The sequence below is a fragment of the Mauremys reevesii genome, linkage group 14, assembly GCF_016161935.1.
Source record: "Mauremys reevesii isolate NIE-2019 linkage group 14, ASM1616193v1, whole genome shotgun sequence".
Taxonomy (NCBI): Eukaryota; Metazoa; Chordata; order Testudines; family Geoemydidae; genus Mauremys; species Mauremys reevesii.
Window position 1 is genome coordinate 1,384,719 of NC_052636.1, and position 17,610 is coordinate 1,402,328.

General features: G+C 51.8%; 1 protein-coding gene and 1 non-coding gene across 2 annotated transcripts in view; both read left to right on the forward strand.

The window, feature by feature from the left end:
• The window catches only part of LOC120381414 (zinc finger protein 850-like), a 376,174-nt gene that overhangs the window by 266,833 nt on the left and 91,731 nt on the right, over positions 1-17,610 (forward strand). Inside the window, exons 12-13 of the mRNA XM_039499601.1 lie at positions 3,344-3,814; positions 14,892-15,733. Of these exons, the coding sequence (XP_039355535.1) occupies positions 3,344-3,814; positions 14,892-15,733 (1,313 nt within the window). The remainder of the gene's footprint in view (positions 1-3,343; positions 3,815-14,891; positions 15,734-17,610) is intronic.
• TRNAR-UCU lies at positions 8,376-8,447 on the forward strand. The gene has a single exon. It is a non-coding gene; the product is annotated as a tRNA-Arg (tRNA).

Here is a 17,610-nt window from a genome sequence, read left to right on the forward strand (position 1 = left end):
GGGGTGCCAGGACATGGGGAGGGTGTGTGCAGGGTTAGAGCTAAGAAGCAGCAGGGAGGGAGGAGGATGTGAGAGATGAGGAGTGAACACAAGAAGCTCCCAAGGTGCCGGGAGGTGGTGCGGGCTGAGAGTAATGGGAAGAAGGGGAGGGGAGTGTGGGGGAAGGGCACCCAGGAAATGGGCTGGGTGGGTCAGTGGGAGGGAGGAGAGGTTTGGGGATCTAGAGCTGTGGGGGATCCCAGACCTTTAACCCCGAATCCCTACCCAAGCCTTGTTGCTTTAGAACCTACACTCCAGTTTTATTTCTGTTCAGTTTAACTTCTTTATACATTCCCCCAGCCCCCAAATATTATTATTTTAACTCTTGACCTCCCTCTCCCACTCATTACCCCCCTCCCCGTATAATCTCTCCATCTCTGTGCACAGCGACCCCGGCCACCGACCCTGAGTCCTTGCTGCATCCTCCCTCACAGAGCAGGGCCCCTTCCCAGGCACAAATGGGCACTTTGTTGATGATGCCACAGGCTGGTGGTGTAGCCTGGACAGTGTTTACACCGATAAGATGACGTGTTGGGGTGCAGCTCGCCCTGGTACATGGCTACTCACCGTTACTGGAGGAGATGAAATTGGGTGAAACACACAGACACTTGATTTATAGTTGAAATCATAGGCAAGGATCAATACACGTAACGATTACAGTCAGAGAAGTATAGTAAAGAGGGGCTTGCACTGTGCGGACTTACAAGCTATGGACACCATTGGAAACAAAGATCGAGGCGCAAGGGAGCCCATCAGACGGGAGGCCCTGCTTCAGTTTACACTGTCCCGGGGACCTGACAAAATGAAAAACTGGTCACTAGGAGACGTATTTTCTCCGCTTCCTTATGGTAATAGGATGGCGATATACCACATCTGCTCCTTTGCTCTGATTACAATAATGTCAATAGCTGCCCCAAACCATACCTGGCCTTTGGGAAGTCCATAATTAAGCATCAAGCCTCAATACTCATGATTTGCATCACTGATTTATTAATAATTCTAATATATGAATGCATCCAACTGCTGAGATACTTCATAGCAAACTAATTGCTAGAGCCCGCCCCAGACTTCCTTCTTTCAGAATCCTGTGGCGGATTCCACCCGCTTGTGGTTCCTCATTAGTCTCTCAAAATGAGGGTGCGAAATATCTGACCTGGGATTGTCTCCTTAGGCCTATTCAGGTAAATCCCACACCTCCCACAAAGGCTCCACCTAATACAACACCACTGGCCATCACAGACAGCCCCTCTCCAGTGCATTATCAACGATCTACAAGCTATCCTGGAAAACGATCCCTCACTCTCACAGAGCTTGGGAGGCAGGCCAGGTCCTCGCTTACAGACAACTCCCGAACCTGAAGCAAATACTCACCAGCAACTACACACCACACCACAGAAACACCAACCCAGGAACCAATCTCTGTAGCCAACCTCATTGCCTACTCTGTCCCCAGATCTACTCTAGCGACACCATCAGAGGACCCAACCACATAAGCCACACCATCAAGGGCTCATTCACCTGCACGTCTACTAATGTGATATATGCCATCATGTGCCAGCAGTGCCCCTCTGCCATGTACGTTGGCCAAACCGGACAGTCTCTAGGTAAAATAATAAATGGACACAAATTGGACATCAGGAATGGTAACATACACAAGCCAGTAGGTGAACACCTCAATCTCCCTGGTCATTCTATAACAGATTTCAAAGTCACTATTCTTGAACAAAAAAACTTCAGAAACAGCCTTCGAAGAGAAACAGCAGAACTAAAATTCATTTTCAAATTTAACACCATTAACCTGGGCTTGAATAGAGCTGGGAGTGGCTGGCTCATTACAGAAGCAGCTTCACCTCTCTTGGAATTGACACCTCCTCATCTATTATTGGGAGTGGGCTACATCCACCCTGATTGAATTGGCCCTGTCGACACTGGTTCTCCACTTGTGAGGTAACTCCCTCCTCCTCATGGGTCAGTATATAATGCCTGCACCTGTAACTTTCACTCCATGCACCTGAAGAAGTGAGGTTGTTTTACCCACGAAAGCTTATACCCAAATAAATCTGTTAGTCTTTAAGGTGCCACCAGACTCCTTGATGTTTTTGTGGATACAGACTGACACAGCTACCCCCCGATCCTTGACAATTCTAACATAGCCTAACATAATTCTCTAACCAATTATGTCCCACTGCGTAATTTACTCACACCTAGCAACATGAATTTTACAGCAGATAGAAACAATTAGAGAACCAGACTGATTAACAAGGTAAAAGTGGTGACCATAAAGATAAAACAATACAGAAAGGAGGGTTTCACAACCACAACCATTGATTAGGGATTTATTGCCAGAGAGGATGATTTATAATAATAATACTAACTCTTCTGCCACTTTGAGCCAAGGAAGCTGGCCTTGGTATTTTACTGCTTAAAAATGAGCAGGGATTACAACCATGGAATATTCTTTGTGACAAGGATCCCACAAATTCCACTGACCTCCCTTCTTTTCTTTGCCTGGAGTAGGGTTTCCAATTTCCAAACCTGATGTGATCTCGCAGCTGGAACGAGGGGAAGAGCCGTGGGTCCCAGACTTCCAGGCCTCTGAGAAAGAAGTGTTCCCGAGAGCTGCCTGCACAGGTGAGGACTTGGTTAAACCAACTCAACAACTGTTTAGGAATGCAGGAAACATTTGGGATGCCCTACAAAGACCCTGTGAGCTCTCCAAGCTCAGGATTGATCCCTGCAGATGTGGAATCGCTATGGCAGATGTCACTCATGGCTTCCCTCCTATTCTGACTGACAACTTGCAGCAGGTCCCTCCCCGGTCTCGCTTTCCCCTGAGTGTTCTGGTGAGATGTGGACCAAAACTGATCCCTTCCTCTCTCCTCTGGGGAAGGGTTTAGGGAAAATCAGCTCCTGAGAGGTTTGATCTCTCCCACACATATTTTGGTTTGTTAATCCCTTTTTCCAGTCCTCTCTCTGAGATTTCCTTTCTTTCCGGCACAGGGAGTGACCTATGCCTGGATTCGTTCTGTCTCCCATCAGGTGATGGGATGATGAGTGAGAATGAGAAGGAGAAACTCCAGCAGGAAGATGCTGAGCAAGTAGAACCACATGGAACGTTATCAGGAAGATCCAAAGGGAATGTTTCCGGGCGTTGTGCACTCCCAGAAAAAGCAAAAGCCTGTGAGACTCAGCAGATGCCAGATGAAAACTTCAGTAGCCACTCAGACCTTATAACCCGCGACAGAATCCACTTGGAAGGGAGACGCTACACATGCCATGAGTGTGGGAAAAGCTTCAGTCGGAGCTCATACCTTCTCGTACATCGTAGAATCCACACAGGAGAGATGCCCTACACGTGCTCTCAGTGCGGGAAAAGCTTTAAGCACACCTCTACCCTGAGCGCACATCGGAGAATCCACACGGGTGAGAAACCTTATGGATGTGCTGAGTGCGGGAAAAGCTATAGTCAGCGTTCAAGCCTTATCAGACATCAGACACTCCATACCGGGGAGAAGCCCTACACGTGCTCCGAGTGCAGGAAAAGCTTTAGTCAGAGCTCTGACCTGAGCGCACATCGGAGAATCCACACGGGTGAGAAACCTTATGGATGCTCTGAGTGCGGGAAAAGATTTAGTCAGCGTTCAAACCTTATCATACATCAGAGAATCCACACAGGAGTGAAGCCCTACACGTGCTCTGAGTGCGGGAAAAGCTTTAAGCACAGCTCTGCCCTGAGCACACATCGGAGAATCCACACGGGTGAGAAAACTTATGGATGTTCTGAGTGTGGGAAAAGCTTCAAAAAGAGCTGACAACTGATTAGACATCGCAAAATCCACATTGGAGAACTGCTACAAATGCCTTGATTAGGGTTGGGAAAAGATTTTTTTTTTTTTTTTACGAATCACATTTGCTAATTCTCACCTAGTGATCTGTGCACCATCTTCACTGTGGTCTCTCAGCTCCACCAGATGAGTTGCCTGCTTCTGCCTTTTGCAGCTCACCTTCTTTGGGGTCAGTCCTGTGATCTTTCCTATCAACTCCTTTCCTTCTGAGTCGTAGGAGTGTGTGTCCCTCCAGCCAGGAATGTTCATCAGCCATGGGCAGCAGGTTATATCTGTGTGTGGTGCCCGGGCTCCAGGAATATTCAGGGCCGGGGGCCCTGCTCCAGCAATATTTGGAGCTGGGTCTCTCCCCCAACCCTGCCTGGATTGGGCCCTGGCCTCCGCGGGCCTCCCTCCCCCGCCACGTCCCTGCCTGGAGCAGGTCTCAGCCCCCGCCTGCCACCCCCCCACCGTGCCGTGTCCCTGCCTGACAGAAACCAGCCGCGTCTCTCCCCTGCCTGCTCTGTGCTGCCGGAGGGCTCCCAGCAGAACTGCTGTCTGCTCTCCCAGGGTCCTAGCGCCTGCCATTCACTAATGGCAAGGCAGGCTGCCCTTACCCTGAGCCTCTCCAATGCCCCAAACCCTCATCCGCAGCCAGAGCCCTCATCCCCCCGCACCCTAATCCTCAGCCCCAGCCAGAGCCCTCATCCCCCCGCACCCTAATCCTCATCCCCAGCCAGAGCCCTCATCCCCCCGCACCCTAATCCTCAGCCCCAGCCAGAGCCCTCATCCCCCTGCACCCTAATCCTCAGCCCCAGCCAGAGCCCTCAGTCCCCCGCACCCTGATCCTCATACCCAGCCAGAGCCCTCATCCCCCCGCACCCTAATCCTCATACGCCAGAGCCCTCATCCCCGCACCCTAATCCTCAGCCCCAGCCAGAGCCCTCATCCCCCTGCACCCTAATCCTCAGCCCCAACCCGAGCCCACATCCCCTGCACCTAATCCTCAGCCCCAGCCCTGAGCGCCCCACATCATGAACCCCTCATCCCCGCACCCTAATCCTCAGCCCCAGCCAGAGCCCTCATCCCCGCACCCTAATCCTCATCCCCAGACAGAGCTCTCATCCCCGCACCCTAATCCTCAGCCCCAGCCAGAGCCCTCATCCCCCCGCACCCTAATCCTCAGCCCCGGCCAGAGCCCTCATCCCCCCGCACCCTAATCCTCATCCTCAGCCCGAGCCCGCATCCCCCTGCACCCTAATCCTCATCCCCAGCCAGAGCCCTCATCCCCCTGCACCCTAATCCTCATCCCCAGCCAGAGTCCTCATCCCCTCTCACCCTAATCCTCAGCCCCAGCCAGAGTCCTCATCCCCCCACACCCTAATCCTCAGCCCCGCCCTGAGCGCCCCCAGATCATGAACCCCTCATCCTCAGCCCCACAGCCCTCACCCCAAACCTCTGCCTAGCCCTGAGCCCCTCCTGCATCATGAACCCCTCATCCCCAGCCAGAGCCCTCATCCCCACACCCTAATCCTCAGCCCCAGCCTTGAGCCCCCCCGTAGCCTGAACCCCTCATCCCCAGCCCTCACCCCACAGCCCAACCCTCTGCCCTACCCCTGATCCCCCTCCTGCATCATGTACCCCTCATCCTCAGCCCCACAGCCCTCACCCTGCACTCCCTCCTATCCCCAAACTCGCTCCCGCTTCCCATACACCCCTTCCCAACCCCAATCTCCATCCCAAAGCCTGCACCCTTCACCCCCTCCTGCACACTGTCACGGAGTATAGGGGAGTCAGGCCCTGCACCCCCGGGCTCCCTGCCGATTCACCAGGACTCTCACCCAGCCAGTAAAGCAGGTTTATTTAGACGACAGGAACACAGTCCAACACAGGTCTTGCAGGCACAGATAACCGGATCCCCCCTGTTAGGTCCATCTTGGGGCCCCATACCCCCATCGGGGATCAGAGCTCGGTCACCCTGCCTCCCCTCCTTTGCCCCAGCCAACTCCAGTCTGCCCAACCCCCTCCGGCCCCTCCTCTCTGCTCAGCTTCTTTCCCAGGCCAGGAGGTCACCTGACCCCTTTGTCTCCAACACCTTTAGCCAGCACCTTTGCAGGGAGGGGCCCGGCCATCAGTTGCCAGGAGACAGAGCTTCAGGCATTTGGCTGCATGGCCTTTTGCTGCTAGATACTTAGGATCTGTACCCAGCCCCCAGTGCGAACAGTCCCACTTCGTCACACACACCCCCTGCCCCAGCCCAGAGCCTGCACCCAGCACCCAAACTCCATCCCAAAGCCTGCACCCTGCACCTCTCCTGCACCCTAACCCCAGCCCAGGATCTGCACCCCAGACCTCCCCCACCGAGCCCCCTCCCAGAGCCATAGGCAGGTGGGGCAGAGTTTGGGGGGGCGGGTTCTGGGCACCACCAAAATTTTTACAAACTTGCCACCCGTGTCATCAGCTCCAGGTGGGGTACCCTGAGGCAAAAAACTACCTGTGCCTGACATCCTCTAGGGCTGCACATGGCGTACCACCATATGCCCAGTCTGGGCGGCGGAACGGGGTGATGACTGACTCCCTCGCTTCACGGCAATCTGCGCCAGAGATGTCCATGAAACTCTTGTGGAGATACAGGGCAATCCGCTGCCGCAGGTTCTTTGGCAGAGCTGCTGTGTTTCTTGCCCCATTAAGGGCAACTTTCCTGCACTACTCTGCTGTCGCGGGAGGGGCGGTGGGGACCATTGCTGCACACAGGCGACCCACATAACGGCCAGGGGGGAAGCTGCAGTCTTGGAGAAACCCTCCCTTGAGTCCCTGCTCGCTCTCAGCAGCGAGATCTTCCAGAATGAACACAGCCTGCGGGAAATGTGGGCAGAGGAATGATGATAAGGCCCCCCCTAGGGTGCTGTTTCTCCCCAAGAGCCCCATGCCCAGTGTACAGTAGGGTCCTGGAACAGTGATTTCCCCTGCCCCCGCTGTTACCATTCTGGGGGGCTTGTGGCTGACGTGTGCTTGCCTGGGTTTAGCCAGTTAGTGATGGGTATGTGAATAGTGGCTGTCTTTAAATCACTGCATCAGTGGTCTGTGTGCTGCAACCAATCCTGCTTCTGTAAAATGCTGCATTTTGGCTGCACGGAGATGATCTTGGGATCCCAGCCTCCCTCTGGGTTATCACTGGCTGAACGGCTGCGCAGAATTAGCAAGCGGCCCTAAAGAACTCAAGAGAACTTTCTGCATGAGGTCATGACGCACTCTGCGGCTGAAAAACAAGAACTGAAGGAGGGGTCGGACAGCGAGAAGAGGGACCGAAAGGAGAACTCGGTGCGCTGGAACGAAGCCATGGAGCGGCTTTTAAACTTGATGGAGTGCCAAGCGGGCATGCTGCAGGCGCTACTAGCACTGCACACCAAGCAGCTCCGCGACCGCCCTCCCCTGCAGCCGCTGTCGCAAAACTTTCCCATTCACCCCCCAGCCACCGCCAGCACACGCTTATCAACCTCCTGGATCCAGTCTGTACCCGCTGCATTCCATTCCTGCCCCATCACAGTCCAGCCCTGCCAACGCCCAGTGCCCAGGGCACTCGACACCCGTCCCGCTGTAGTTTATTCCGGCTGAAGTACAGCACCTGCTGCACTGCACTCCAGAGTCTAAGCTGCATATGATACCTAGACATACACAAATCTTTAACCATCCCGGGACCCCATCTCCTCATGGGCCCCTCCCTTCCCCCACCCCCACAGTGCTGATGTGGTGTTTCTTTTTCTCTCTGCCGGTGGTTGCTTTTAATAAAATCATAGTTTTGGGTTGAAAGCAAACACAGCTTTGCAAAGAAACACGCAATTCTCTTAAACCTTTATAGAGCATCGTCTGCCCCAATCACAATCCCCTCCTCGCATTCCAAGCACTGCGCTCCTGGGCACAGCCACAAATATTAGTGGCTTTTAGCTTCAAATTGCTGCCTCCAGCCATCCCTGAGCCTTCTGGCCCCACACTCCGCCCCTCTAATAGCCCTGGTCTCTGGATGTTCAAATTCAGCCTCCAGGTGCCCAGCCTCAGCTGTCCAGCCCTGAGTGAAGCTCTCACTGTTCCCTTCACAAATATTCTGGGGTGTACAGCACATGGCTGTTAGCATAGGGATATTGCCATGGGCCAGGTCCAGCCTTCCATCTAGGCAGCGCCAGCAGGGCCTTGAAATGGCCAAAAGCACACAACAGTCATGCTGCACTCGCTCAGCCTGTTGTTGAACTGCTCCTTGCTGCTGTCAAGATGCCCTGTGTATGGCTTCATAAGCCACGGCATTAAGGGGTAGGCAGGGTTTTCCAGGATCACAATGGGCATTTTGACTTCCCCTACAGTGATCTTCTGGGCCAGGAAGAAAGTCCCTGCTTCCAGCTTCCTGAATAGACCAGTGTTCTGAAAGATGCGTGCGTTGTGCCCCTTTTCGGATCAGTCTGTGAAATGCACACGGTCCTTTGGCATAAGTGGCACCTGGGAGAAACACTCCTACCTGATGCATTGGTGATACAGTGGTGAGCATAGCTGCCTTCTAAGCAGTTCACCCGGATTCGATTCCCGGCCAATGCAGGGCTGTGCCCTTTTCTTGGCCGGGAATTGGTTTAATTTCAGTCCCGTTGTATCAGTGTGACGTTATTGATATAAATGGGGACCATATAGAACATGGGTTGCAACCAAGGTCCTGTAGTGGCACCAAATCTTAAGTGAAGGGGGTCATATAAGGTGTCTAAGACCAGGTTCTGGGTTGCTGGTTATGATTATGCTGTCTGTGTGTCTGTGTATCATTTTGTAGTTGAAGTTATAAGTATTGGCTCTGTACTACCTGTATTTTGTATTATGCTCTGCTTCTGGGAAATATCCCAGACAAGCTGGTGTTAGCCCTGCCTAGCCTGCTTGATGGCCCATTAAGGACCATCAGCTACACAATTGACCCATGGAGAGAAGGCAGACACACCTTGTGACTCAGCAAAGTATGCAGAGACTTGTCCATGTGACTGCAGACTCCATTTTGGCTGTAATTTTCCACAGTGTGGACAAAGAGATTCTTACACCTGGAAAAGTCTATATAAGGCTGATGCATCATCTCCATCTTGTCTTCAATCCTGCTTCTGACCTCTGGAGGGACTTTGCTACAAACTGAAGCTTTACACAAGGGACTGAATGACCCATCCCAGTGGGGGATGTATTCCAGAGACTTAAACCTGCAGTTTACTCCAGCACTGCTGCAAGCCTGAACTAAGAACATTGCCATTACTCTATGTAATTGATTCCATTTAACCAATTCTAGCTCTCATCTCTACCTTTTTCCCTTTGTAAATAAACCTTTAGATTTTAGATTCTAAAGGATTGGCAACAGCGTGATTTGTGGGTAAGATCTGATGTGTATATTGACCTGGGTCTGGGGCTTGGTCCTTTGGGATCGAGAGAACCTTTTTCTTTTATTGGGGTGTTGGTTTTCATAACCATACATCCCCAGGACGAGTGGGACTGGTGGTGATACTGGGAGACTGGAGTGTCTAAGGAAATTGCTTGTGTGACTTGTGGTTAGCCAGTGGGGTGAGACCAAAGTCCTCTTTGTCTGGCTGGTTTGGTTTGCCTTAGAGGTGGAAAAACCCCAGCCTAGGGCTGTGACTGCCCTGTTTGAGCAATTGGTCCTGAATTGGCACTCTCAGTTGGGTCCCGCCAGAATCGCTCCGTCACAGTGGCGTAGTCGGCAGGATCCACAGAACCAGGTCAATTAAGCTTTGGGTCAGAACCCCACGCTATCCAAATTTTAACTTTGGGATTGAGAGTTTGGTTGGTTAAAGATCAGTGACCATGAGACAGAAAGCATCAGGAAAAGCAAGGAAACGGCAAGCCTTGAGAGACAGCCTGTGGTTTGAATATGAGCAAAAACTGGCAGAAATTCGAATGGAAGAGATGCAAGCCTTGGCCCAGCTGGAGAAGGAGGCTGCTGAGAGAGAAAAAGAGGCTGCTGAGAGAGAAGAAAAAGCTCGTAAGGGGCGTCTGGAGCTGCTGGCTGCTGAGGAGAAAACTCGACAGATGCAACAGGAGACTCACAAGATGCAACAAGAAACTGCCAGACTTCAGCTCCAAGTCAAAAAAGCAGTGGAAGAACGGCAGAGACTGTATCCTCTGGAAAATCCAGTTTATAACTGTGTTGATATGTGGTATTACTCTGGGCAGTTCTCTGTGTTTAACCCGTTTTGCTATGGCTATGGAGAGGGGGATTCTAACCTGGTGGGAAATAGCTGTTTGTCTGTGCAAATAAGCGGTGTGTCTGGGAATGAAGTTTCTGAATGTCTGTCTGATGTCTCAGAAGTGAATCTGGAGTTAGATCAAGAGCAGAAGGATCTCATTGGTGAGGAAAATGTTTCTCAACAGCAAATTAAAGTAGATGGTCAGGTTAAAGCCCTAACTGAGGAAGGAGAGGGTAAATTTGTGATAGGTGATGGATTGGTGGCTAGTGCAGATTGTAGAAGTGAACCTGAAATGGGTAACTGTGATTTGCTGGAAGTAGCTCAGTGTAGTGAAAAAAGCAGCAGCTTATCCATTGGGAGTGGCCATGTGCCTGGTAGGGAAAGTTTGGAGGAGCCTAGGCAGCCTTGTGAGCTGATGGCTGTGTCTAGACAGCAGTTTGGGAAGGGAGGGATAGTGGAAGAGGAGTGTCCCTGTCCCTTACCTGTGTCCTGTGTGGAGAAATGTGACAGTGAAGGAAATGTGCCTGTGTCGGTCAGGGGTATTGACTTGCCTATGGAGGAATCTACCCCAGTCTCCAAGCAGTTGTCTGTCAACAGCCCTGTGTGCTGGGACAAGGGAAATGAGATCCCAAGCTGTGTGTCTGGGGAAGGACAATGTGTCTCCGGCTTTTCTGTGTCTGTGGAGCAGACAGAAGGTGCCTTTCAGCCTGTGATGGTTGAGGGTAATTCAGTTGTCTCGGAGTTGGTTGTAAATACAGCTAAGGCCCAGGAAGGGAATGGTTCTAAGTTTGTGTCTGCTGGGGGGAATGGCTCTGTGACTAGGTTGCATCCAGTTAGTGCCATAGCAAAATCCCAGAGACCAGACGATTCTGGTGCTTGTAGTTTGCCAGTTGCTAATGTGTGGTTGGAAAAGGGTGTAGCAACGCTGTCTGATCAGGGTGATACCCCAGCCAGGCACAAGGAGAGCATGAAGGTGATTTAATTGTTACCTACTGACAGTTTGACAACTTGTAGCAAGAAGGAAAAGATTCCTGAACTTGTTCCAGGCCAGGGAAAGGAGAGTGCTTCTAACCTGTTACCTAGGAAGTCTATAAGTTTGCCTGACAGGGGATTGTGTAGAGATCTGCCTGATGGGCCAGAGGTGATTCTGGATGTAAGTGAGACCCAGCAAGAGTCTGTGGTTGCTCAGGGAAGTGTTCCTTTAGAGCAAGCCCTAGGTGAAGAGGGTGAGAGCAGAATTTCTGAGAGGGGTGAATTGCTGCTTAGAAAAGCTCAGAGGGAAAGAAATCCTCATGGTAGCCTGTGCAAGCAGTTTACTGCAACTGAAGGGTGTGAAAGTGATTTAATCAAGAAAGTTTCAGTTCCTAACAGCCAGAAATTTTCTGTTGTGAATGGATCCACTGACTTTCCTTTTGAGAGATCCAGTGTGGGCAGCTTTGAAAAGGTCTCAGATGGAGTAGGAGCTGTTAAGAAAGTTAAGCAGCCGTATAACCAGGTGGCTGTGTGTGGCCAGCGTGTTGGGAAGACAAAGGTGTTGGAACAGAAATGTCTCCATGCTGAATCTGTAAGTGAGCAGTCTGTGCTTCAGGGGCTGAGGACAGATTGGGTTACTGGTGTTTCAGAGCAGAACAGTTTTATGGCTGAACTCTTAAGGATGCAGGGCAGAGCAAGCCAGCTCTCACGCTCAGCCCCTTTGGATTTGTGTGGTATCTCTGTAAGACAAAGTCCAGCCCTAAAATCCATAGCAGCTAAGAAGTTAAAAGCTAGTGTTTGTGTTGATGCCAATTACCTGGCTGGCTGGGAGAAGAAAGACCTGCTAATAGCTGTTAGCACAGAGAGCCCACCCCATCAGCCAGTGACTTCTGTTAAGCAAGAGAAATCAGGGTTTAATCCTGCAGGACTCTCACTCATTAGCCCCCTCCCCGTATAACCTCCCCATCTCAGCGACCCCGGCCACCGACCCTGAGTCCTTGCTGCATCCTCCCGCCCAGAGCAGGGCCCCTTCCCAGGCACACATGGGCACTTTGTTGATGATGCCACAGGCTGGTGGTGTAGCCTGGACAGTGTTTACACCGATAAGATGACGTGTTGGGGTGCAGCTCACCCTTGTACATGGCTACTCACCGTTACTGGAGGAGATGAAATTGGGTGAAACACACAGACACTTGATTTATAGTTGAAATCATAGGCAAGGCTCAATACACGTAACGATTACAGTCAGAGAAGTATAGTAAAGAGGGGCTTGCACTGTGCGGACTTACAAGCTATGGACACCATATGGATCGAGGCGCAAGGGAGCCCATCAGACGGGAGGCCCTGCTTCAGTTTACACTGTCCCAGGGACCTGACAAAATGAAAAACTGGTCACTAGGAGACGTATTTTCTCCGCTTCCTTATGGTAATAGGATGGCGATATACCACATCTGCTCCTTTGCTCTGATTACAATAATGTCAATAGCTGCCCCAAACCATACCTGGCCTTTGGGAAGTCCATAATTAAGCATCAAGCCTCAATACTCATGATTTACATCACTGATTTATTAATCATTCTAATATATGAATGCATCCAACTGCTGAGATACTTCATAGCAAACTAATTGCTAGAGCCCGCCCCAGACTTCCTTCTTTCAGAATCCTGTGGCGTATTCCACCCGCTTGTGGTTCCTCATTAGTCTCTCAAATTGAGGGTGCGAAATATCTGATCTGGGATTGTCTCCTTAGGCCTATTCAGGTAAATCCCACCTCCCACAAAGGCTCCACCTAATACAACACCACTGGCCATCACAGACAGCCCCTCTCCAGTGCATTATCAACGATCTACAAGCTATCCTGGAAAATGATCCCTCACTCTCACAGAGCTTGGGAGGCAGGCCAGGTCCTCGCTTGCAGACAACCCCCGAACCTGAAGCAAATACTCACCAGCAACTACACACCACACCACAGAAACACCAACCCAGGAACCAATCTCTGTAGCAAACCTCATTGCCTACTCTGTCCCCAGATCTACTCTAGCGACACCATCAGAGGACCCAACCACATCAGCCACACCATCAAGGGCTCATTCACCTGCACGTCTACTAATGTGATATATGCCATCATGTGCCAGCAGTGCCCCTCTGCCATGTACGTTGGCCAAACCGGACAGTCTCTAGGTAAAAGAATAAATGGACACAAATTGGACATCAGGAATGGTAACATACACAAGCCAGTAGGTGAACACTTCAATCTCCCTGGTCATTCTATAACAGATTTCAAAGTCACTATTCTTGAACAAAAAAACTTCACAAACAGCCTTCGAAGAGAAACAGCAGAACTAAAATTCATTTTCAAATTTAACACCATTAACCTGGGCTTGAATAGAGCTGGGAGTGGCTGGCTCATTACAGAAGCAGCTTCACCTCTCTTGGAATTGACACCTCCTCATCTATTATTGGGAGTGGGCTACATCCACCCTGATTGAATTGGCCCTATCAACACTGGTTCTCCACTTGTGAGGTAACTCCCTCCTCCTCATGTGTCAGTATATAATGCCTGCACCTGTAACTTTCGCTCCATGCACCTGAAGAAGTGAGGTTGTTTTACCCACGAAAGCTTATACCCAAATAAATCTGTTAGTCTTTAAGGTGCCACCAGACTCCTTGATGTTTTTGTGGATACAGACTGACACAGCTACCCCCCGATCCTTGACAATTCTAACATAGCCTAACATAATTCTCTAACCAATTATATCCCACTACGTAATTTACTCACACCTAGCAACATGAATTTTACAGCAGATAGAAACAATTAGAGAACCAGACTGATTAACAAGGTAAAAGTGGTGACCATAAAGATAAGACAATAAAGAAAAGAGAGTTTGACAACCACAGCCATTGATAAGGGATTTATTGCCAGAGAGGATGATTTATAATAATAATACTAACTCTTCTGCCACTTTCAGCCAAGGAAGCTGGCCTTGGTATTCTACTGCTTAAAAATGAGCAGGGATTACAACCATGGAATATTCTTTGTGACGAGTATCCCACAAATTCCACTGACCTCCCTTCTTTTCTTTGCCTGGAGTAGGGTTTCCAGTTTCCAAACCTGATGTGATCTCGCAGCTGGAACGAGGGGAAGAGCCGTGGGTCCCGGACCTCCAGGCCTCTGAGAAAGAAGTGCTCCCGAGAGCTGCCTGCACAGGTGAGGACTTGGTTAAACCAACTCAACAACTGTTTAGGAATGCAGGAAACATTTGGGATGCCCTACAAAGACCCTGTGAGCTCTCCAAGCTCAGGATTGTTCCTTGCAGATGTGGAATCATTATGGCAGATGTCACTCATGGTTTCCCTCCTACCCTGACTGACAACTGGCAGCAGGTCCCTCCCCAGTCTCGCTTTCCCCTGAGTGTTCTCGTGAGATACAGACCAAAACTGATCTCTTCCTCTCTCCTCTGGGGAAGGGTTTGGGGAAAATCAGCTCCTGAGAGGTTTGATCTCTCCCATATATATTTTGGTTTTTTCATCCCTTTTTCTATTCCTCTCTCTGAGATTTCCTTTCTTTCTGGCACAGGGAGTGACCTATGCTTGGATTCTCTCTGTCTCCCATCAGGTGATGGGATGGTGAGTGAGAATGAGAAACTCCAGCAGGAAGATGCTCAGCAAGTAGAACCACATGGAACGTTATCAGGAAGATCCAAAGGGAATGTTTCCAGGAGTTGTGCACTCCCAGAAAAAGCAAAAGCCTGTGAGACGCAGCAGATGCCAGAGGAAAACTTCAGTAGCCACTCAGACCTTATAACCCGTGACAGAATCCACTTGGAAGGGAGACGCTACACATGCCATGAGTGTGGAAAAATCTTCCATTGGAGCTCACACCTTATCATACATCGTAGAATCCACACAGGAGAGACGCCCTACACATGCTCTGAGTGCGGGAAAAGCTTTAAGGACAGCTCTACCCTGAGTGCACATAGGAGAATCCACACGGGTGAGAAACCTTATGGATGCGCTGAGTGCGGGAAAAGCTTTAGTCACCGTTCAAACCTTATCTCACATCAGAGAATCCACACAGGAGAGAAGCCCTACACATGCTCTGAGTGCGGGAAAAGCTTTAAGGACAGCTCTGCCCTGAGCGCACATAGGAGAATCCACATGGGTGAGAAACCTTATGGATGCTCTGAGTGCGGGAAAAGCTTCAGTCAGCGTTCACACCTTATCACACATCGTAGAACCCACACAGGAGAGATGCCCTACACATGCTCTGAGTGTGGGAAAAGCTTTAATCACAGCTCTGTCCTGAGCAGACATCAGGGAATCCACACGGGTGAGAAACCTTATGGATGCTCTGAGTGCGGGAAAAGCTTCAGTCAGCGTTCACACCTTATCACACATCGTAGAACCCACACAGGAGAGATGCCCTACACATGCTCTGAGTGTGGGAAAAGCTTTAATCACAGCTCTGACCTGAGCAGACATCAGGGAATCCACACAGGTGAGAAACCTTATGGATGCTCTGAGTGTGGGAAAAGCTTCAGTCAGTGTTCAAACCTTATCATACATAAGAGAATCCACACAGGAGTGAAGCCCTACACATGCTCTGAGTGCGGGAAAAGCTTTAAGCAGAGCTCTGCCCTGAGCAGACATAGGAGAATCCACACGGGTGAGAAACCTTATGGATGTGCTGAGTGCGGGAAAAGCTTCGGTCAGCGTTCACACCTTATCTCACATCAGAGAATCCACATTTGCTAATTCTCACCTAGTGATCTGTGCACCATCTTCACTGTGGTCTCTCAGCTCCCCCAGATGAGTTGCCTGCTTCTGCCTTTTGCAGCTCACCCTTCTTTGGGGTCAGTCCTGTGATCTTTCCTATCAACTCCTTTCCTTCTGAGTCACAGGAGTGTGTGTCCCTCCAGCCAGGAATGTTCATCAGCCATGGGCAGCAGGTTATATCTGTGTGTGGTGCCCAGGCTCCAGGAATATTCAGGGCCCGGGGGCCCTGCTCCAGCAATATTTGGAGCTGGGTCTCTCCCCCAGCCCTGCCTGGATCGGGCCCCGGCCCCTGTGGGCCTCCCTCCCCCACCACGTCCCTGCCTGGAGCAGGTCTCAGCCCCCACCTGCCACCCCCGCACCGCGCCGTGTCCCTGCCTGACAGAAAGCAGCCGCGTCTCTCCCGTGCCTGCTCTGTGCTGCCGGAGGGCTCCCAGCAGAACTGCTGTCTGCTGCCCCAGGGTCCTAGCGCCTGCCATTCACTAATGGCAAGGCAGGCTGCCCTTACCCTGAGCCTCTCCAATGCCCCAAACCCTCATCCGCAGCCAGAGCCCTCATCCCCCCGCACCCTAATCCTCATCCCAGCCAGAGCCCTCATCCCCCCGCACCCTAATCCTCAGCCCTAGCCAGAGCCCTCATCCCCCCGCACCCTAATCCTCTGCCCCAGCCAGAGCCCTCATCCCCCCGCACCCTAATCCTCAGCCCCAGCCAGAGCCCTCATCCCCCCGCACCCTAATCCTCAGCCCCAGCCAGAGCCCTCATCCCCCCGCACCCTAATCCTCAGCCCCAGCCAGAGCCCTCATCCCCCTGCACCCTAATCCTCTGCCCCAGCCAGAGCCCTCATCCCCTGCACCTTAATCCTCTGCCCCAGCCAGAGCCCTCATCCCCTGCACCCTTATCCTCATCACCAGCCAGAGCCCTGATCCCCCAGGAACATAATCCTCTGCCCCATCCATAGCCCTAATCCCCCTGGAACCTAATCCTCCGCCCCAGCCCTGAGCCCCCCACATCATGAACCCCTCATCCCCACACCCCACATCATGAACCCCTCATCCCCTGTACCTAAGCCTCAGCCCCAGCCCTGAGCACCCCCGCATCATGAACCCCTCATCCTCAGCCCCACAGCCCTCACCCCACACCCCAAACCTCTGCCCTAGTCCTGAGCCCCCTCCTGCATCATGAACCCCTCATCCCCCCACGCCCTAATCCTCTGCTCCAGCCCTGAGCCCCCCCACAGCATGAACCCCTCATCCACAGCCCTCACCCCACAGCCCAACCCTCTTCCCTAGCCCTGAGCCCCCTCCTGCATCATGAACCCCTCATCCCAGAGCCAGAGCCCTCATCCCCCACACCTAATCCTCTGCTCCAGCCCTGAGCCCCGCATCATGTACCCCTCATACACAGCCCCACAGCCCTCACCCTGCACTCCCTCCTATCCCCAAAATCATTCCCGCTTCCCGTACACCCCTTCCCAACCCCAAACTCCGTCCCAAAGCCTGCACCCTGCACCCTAATCCCCAGCCGAGGATCTGCACCCCAGACCTCCCGCCAAGCCCCTCCCAGAGCCTTAGGCAGGTGGGGGGCGGAGTTGGGGGGCGGGTTCTGGGCACCACCAAAATTTTTACAAACTTGCCACCCATGTCATCAGCTCCAGGTGGGGTACCCTGAGGCAAAAAACTACCTGTGCCTGACATCCTCTAGGGCTGCACATGGCGTTGGCTGCTCAAGTTAGCGATCTTGGGGTAAAAAGACAATTATAGTTGTAGAGCAGAGGCAGCCCAGGTGCAG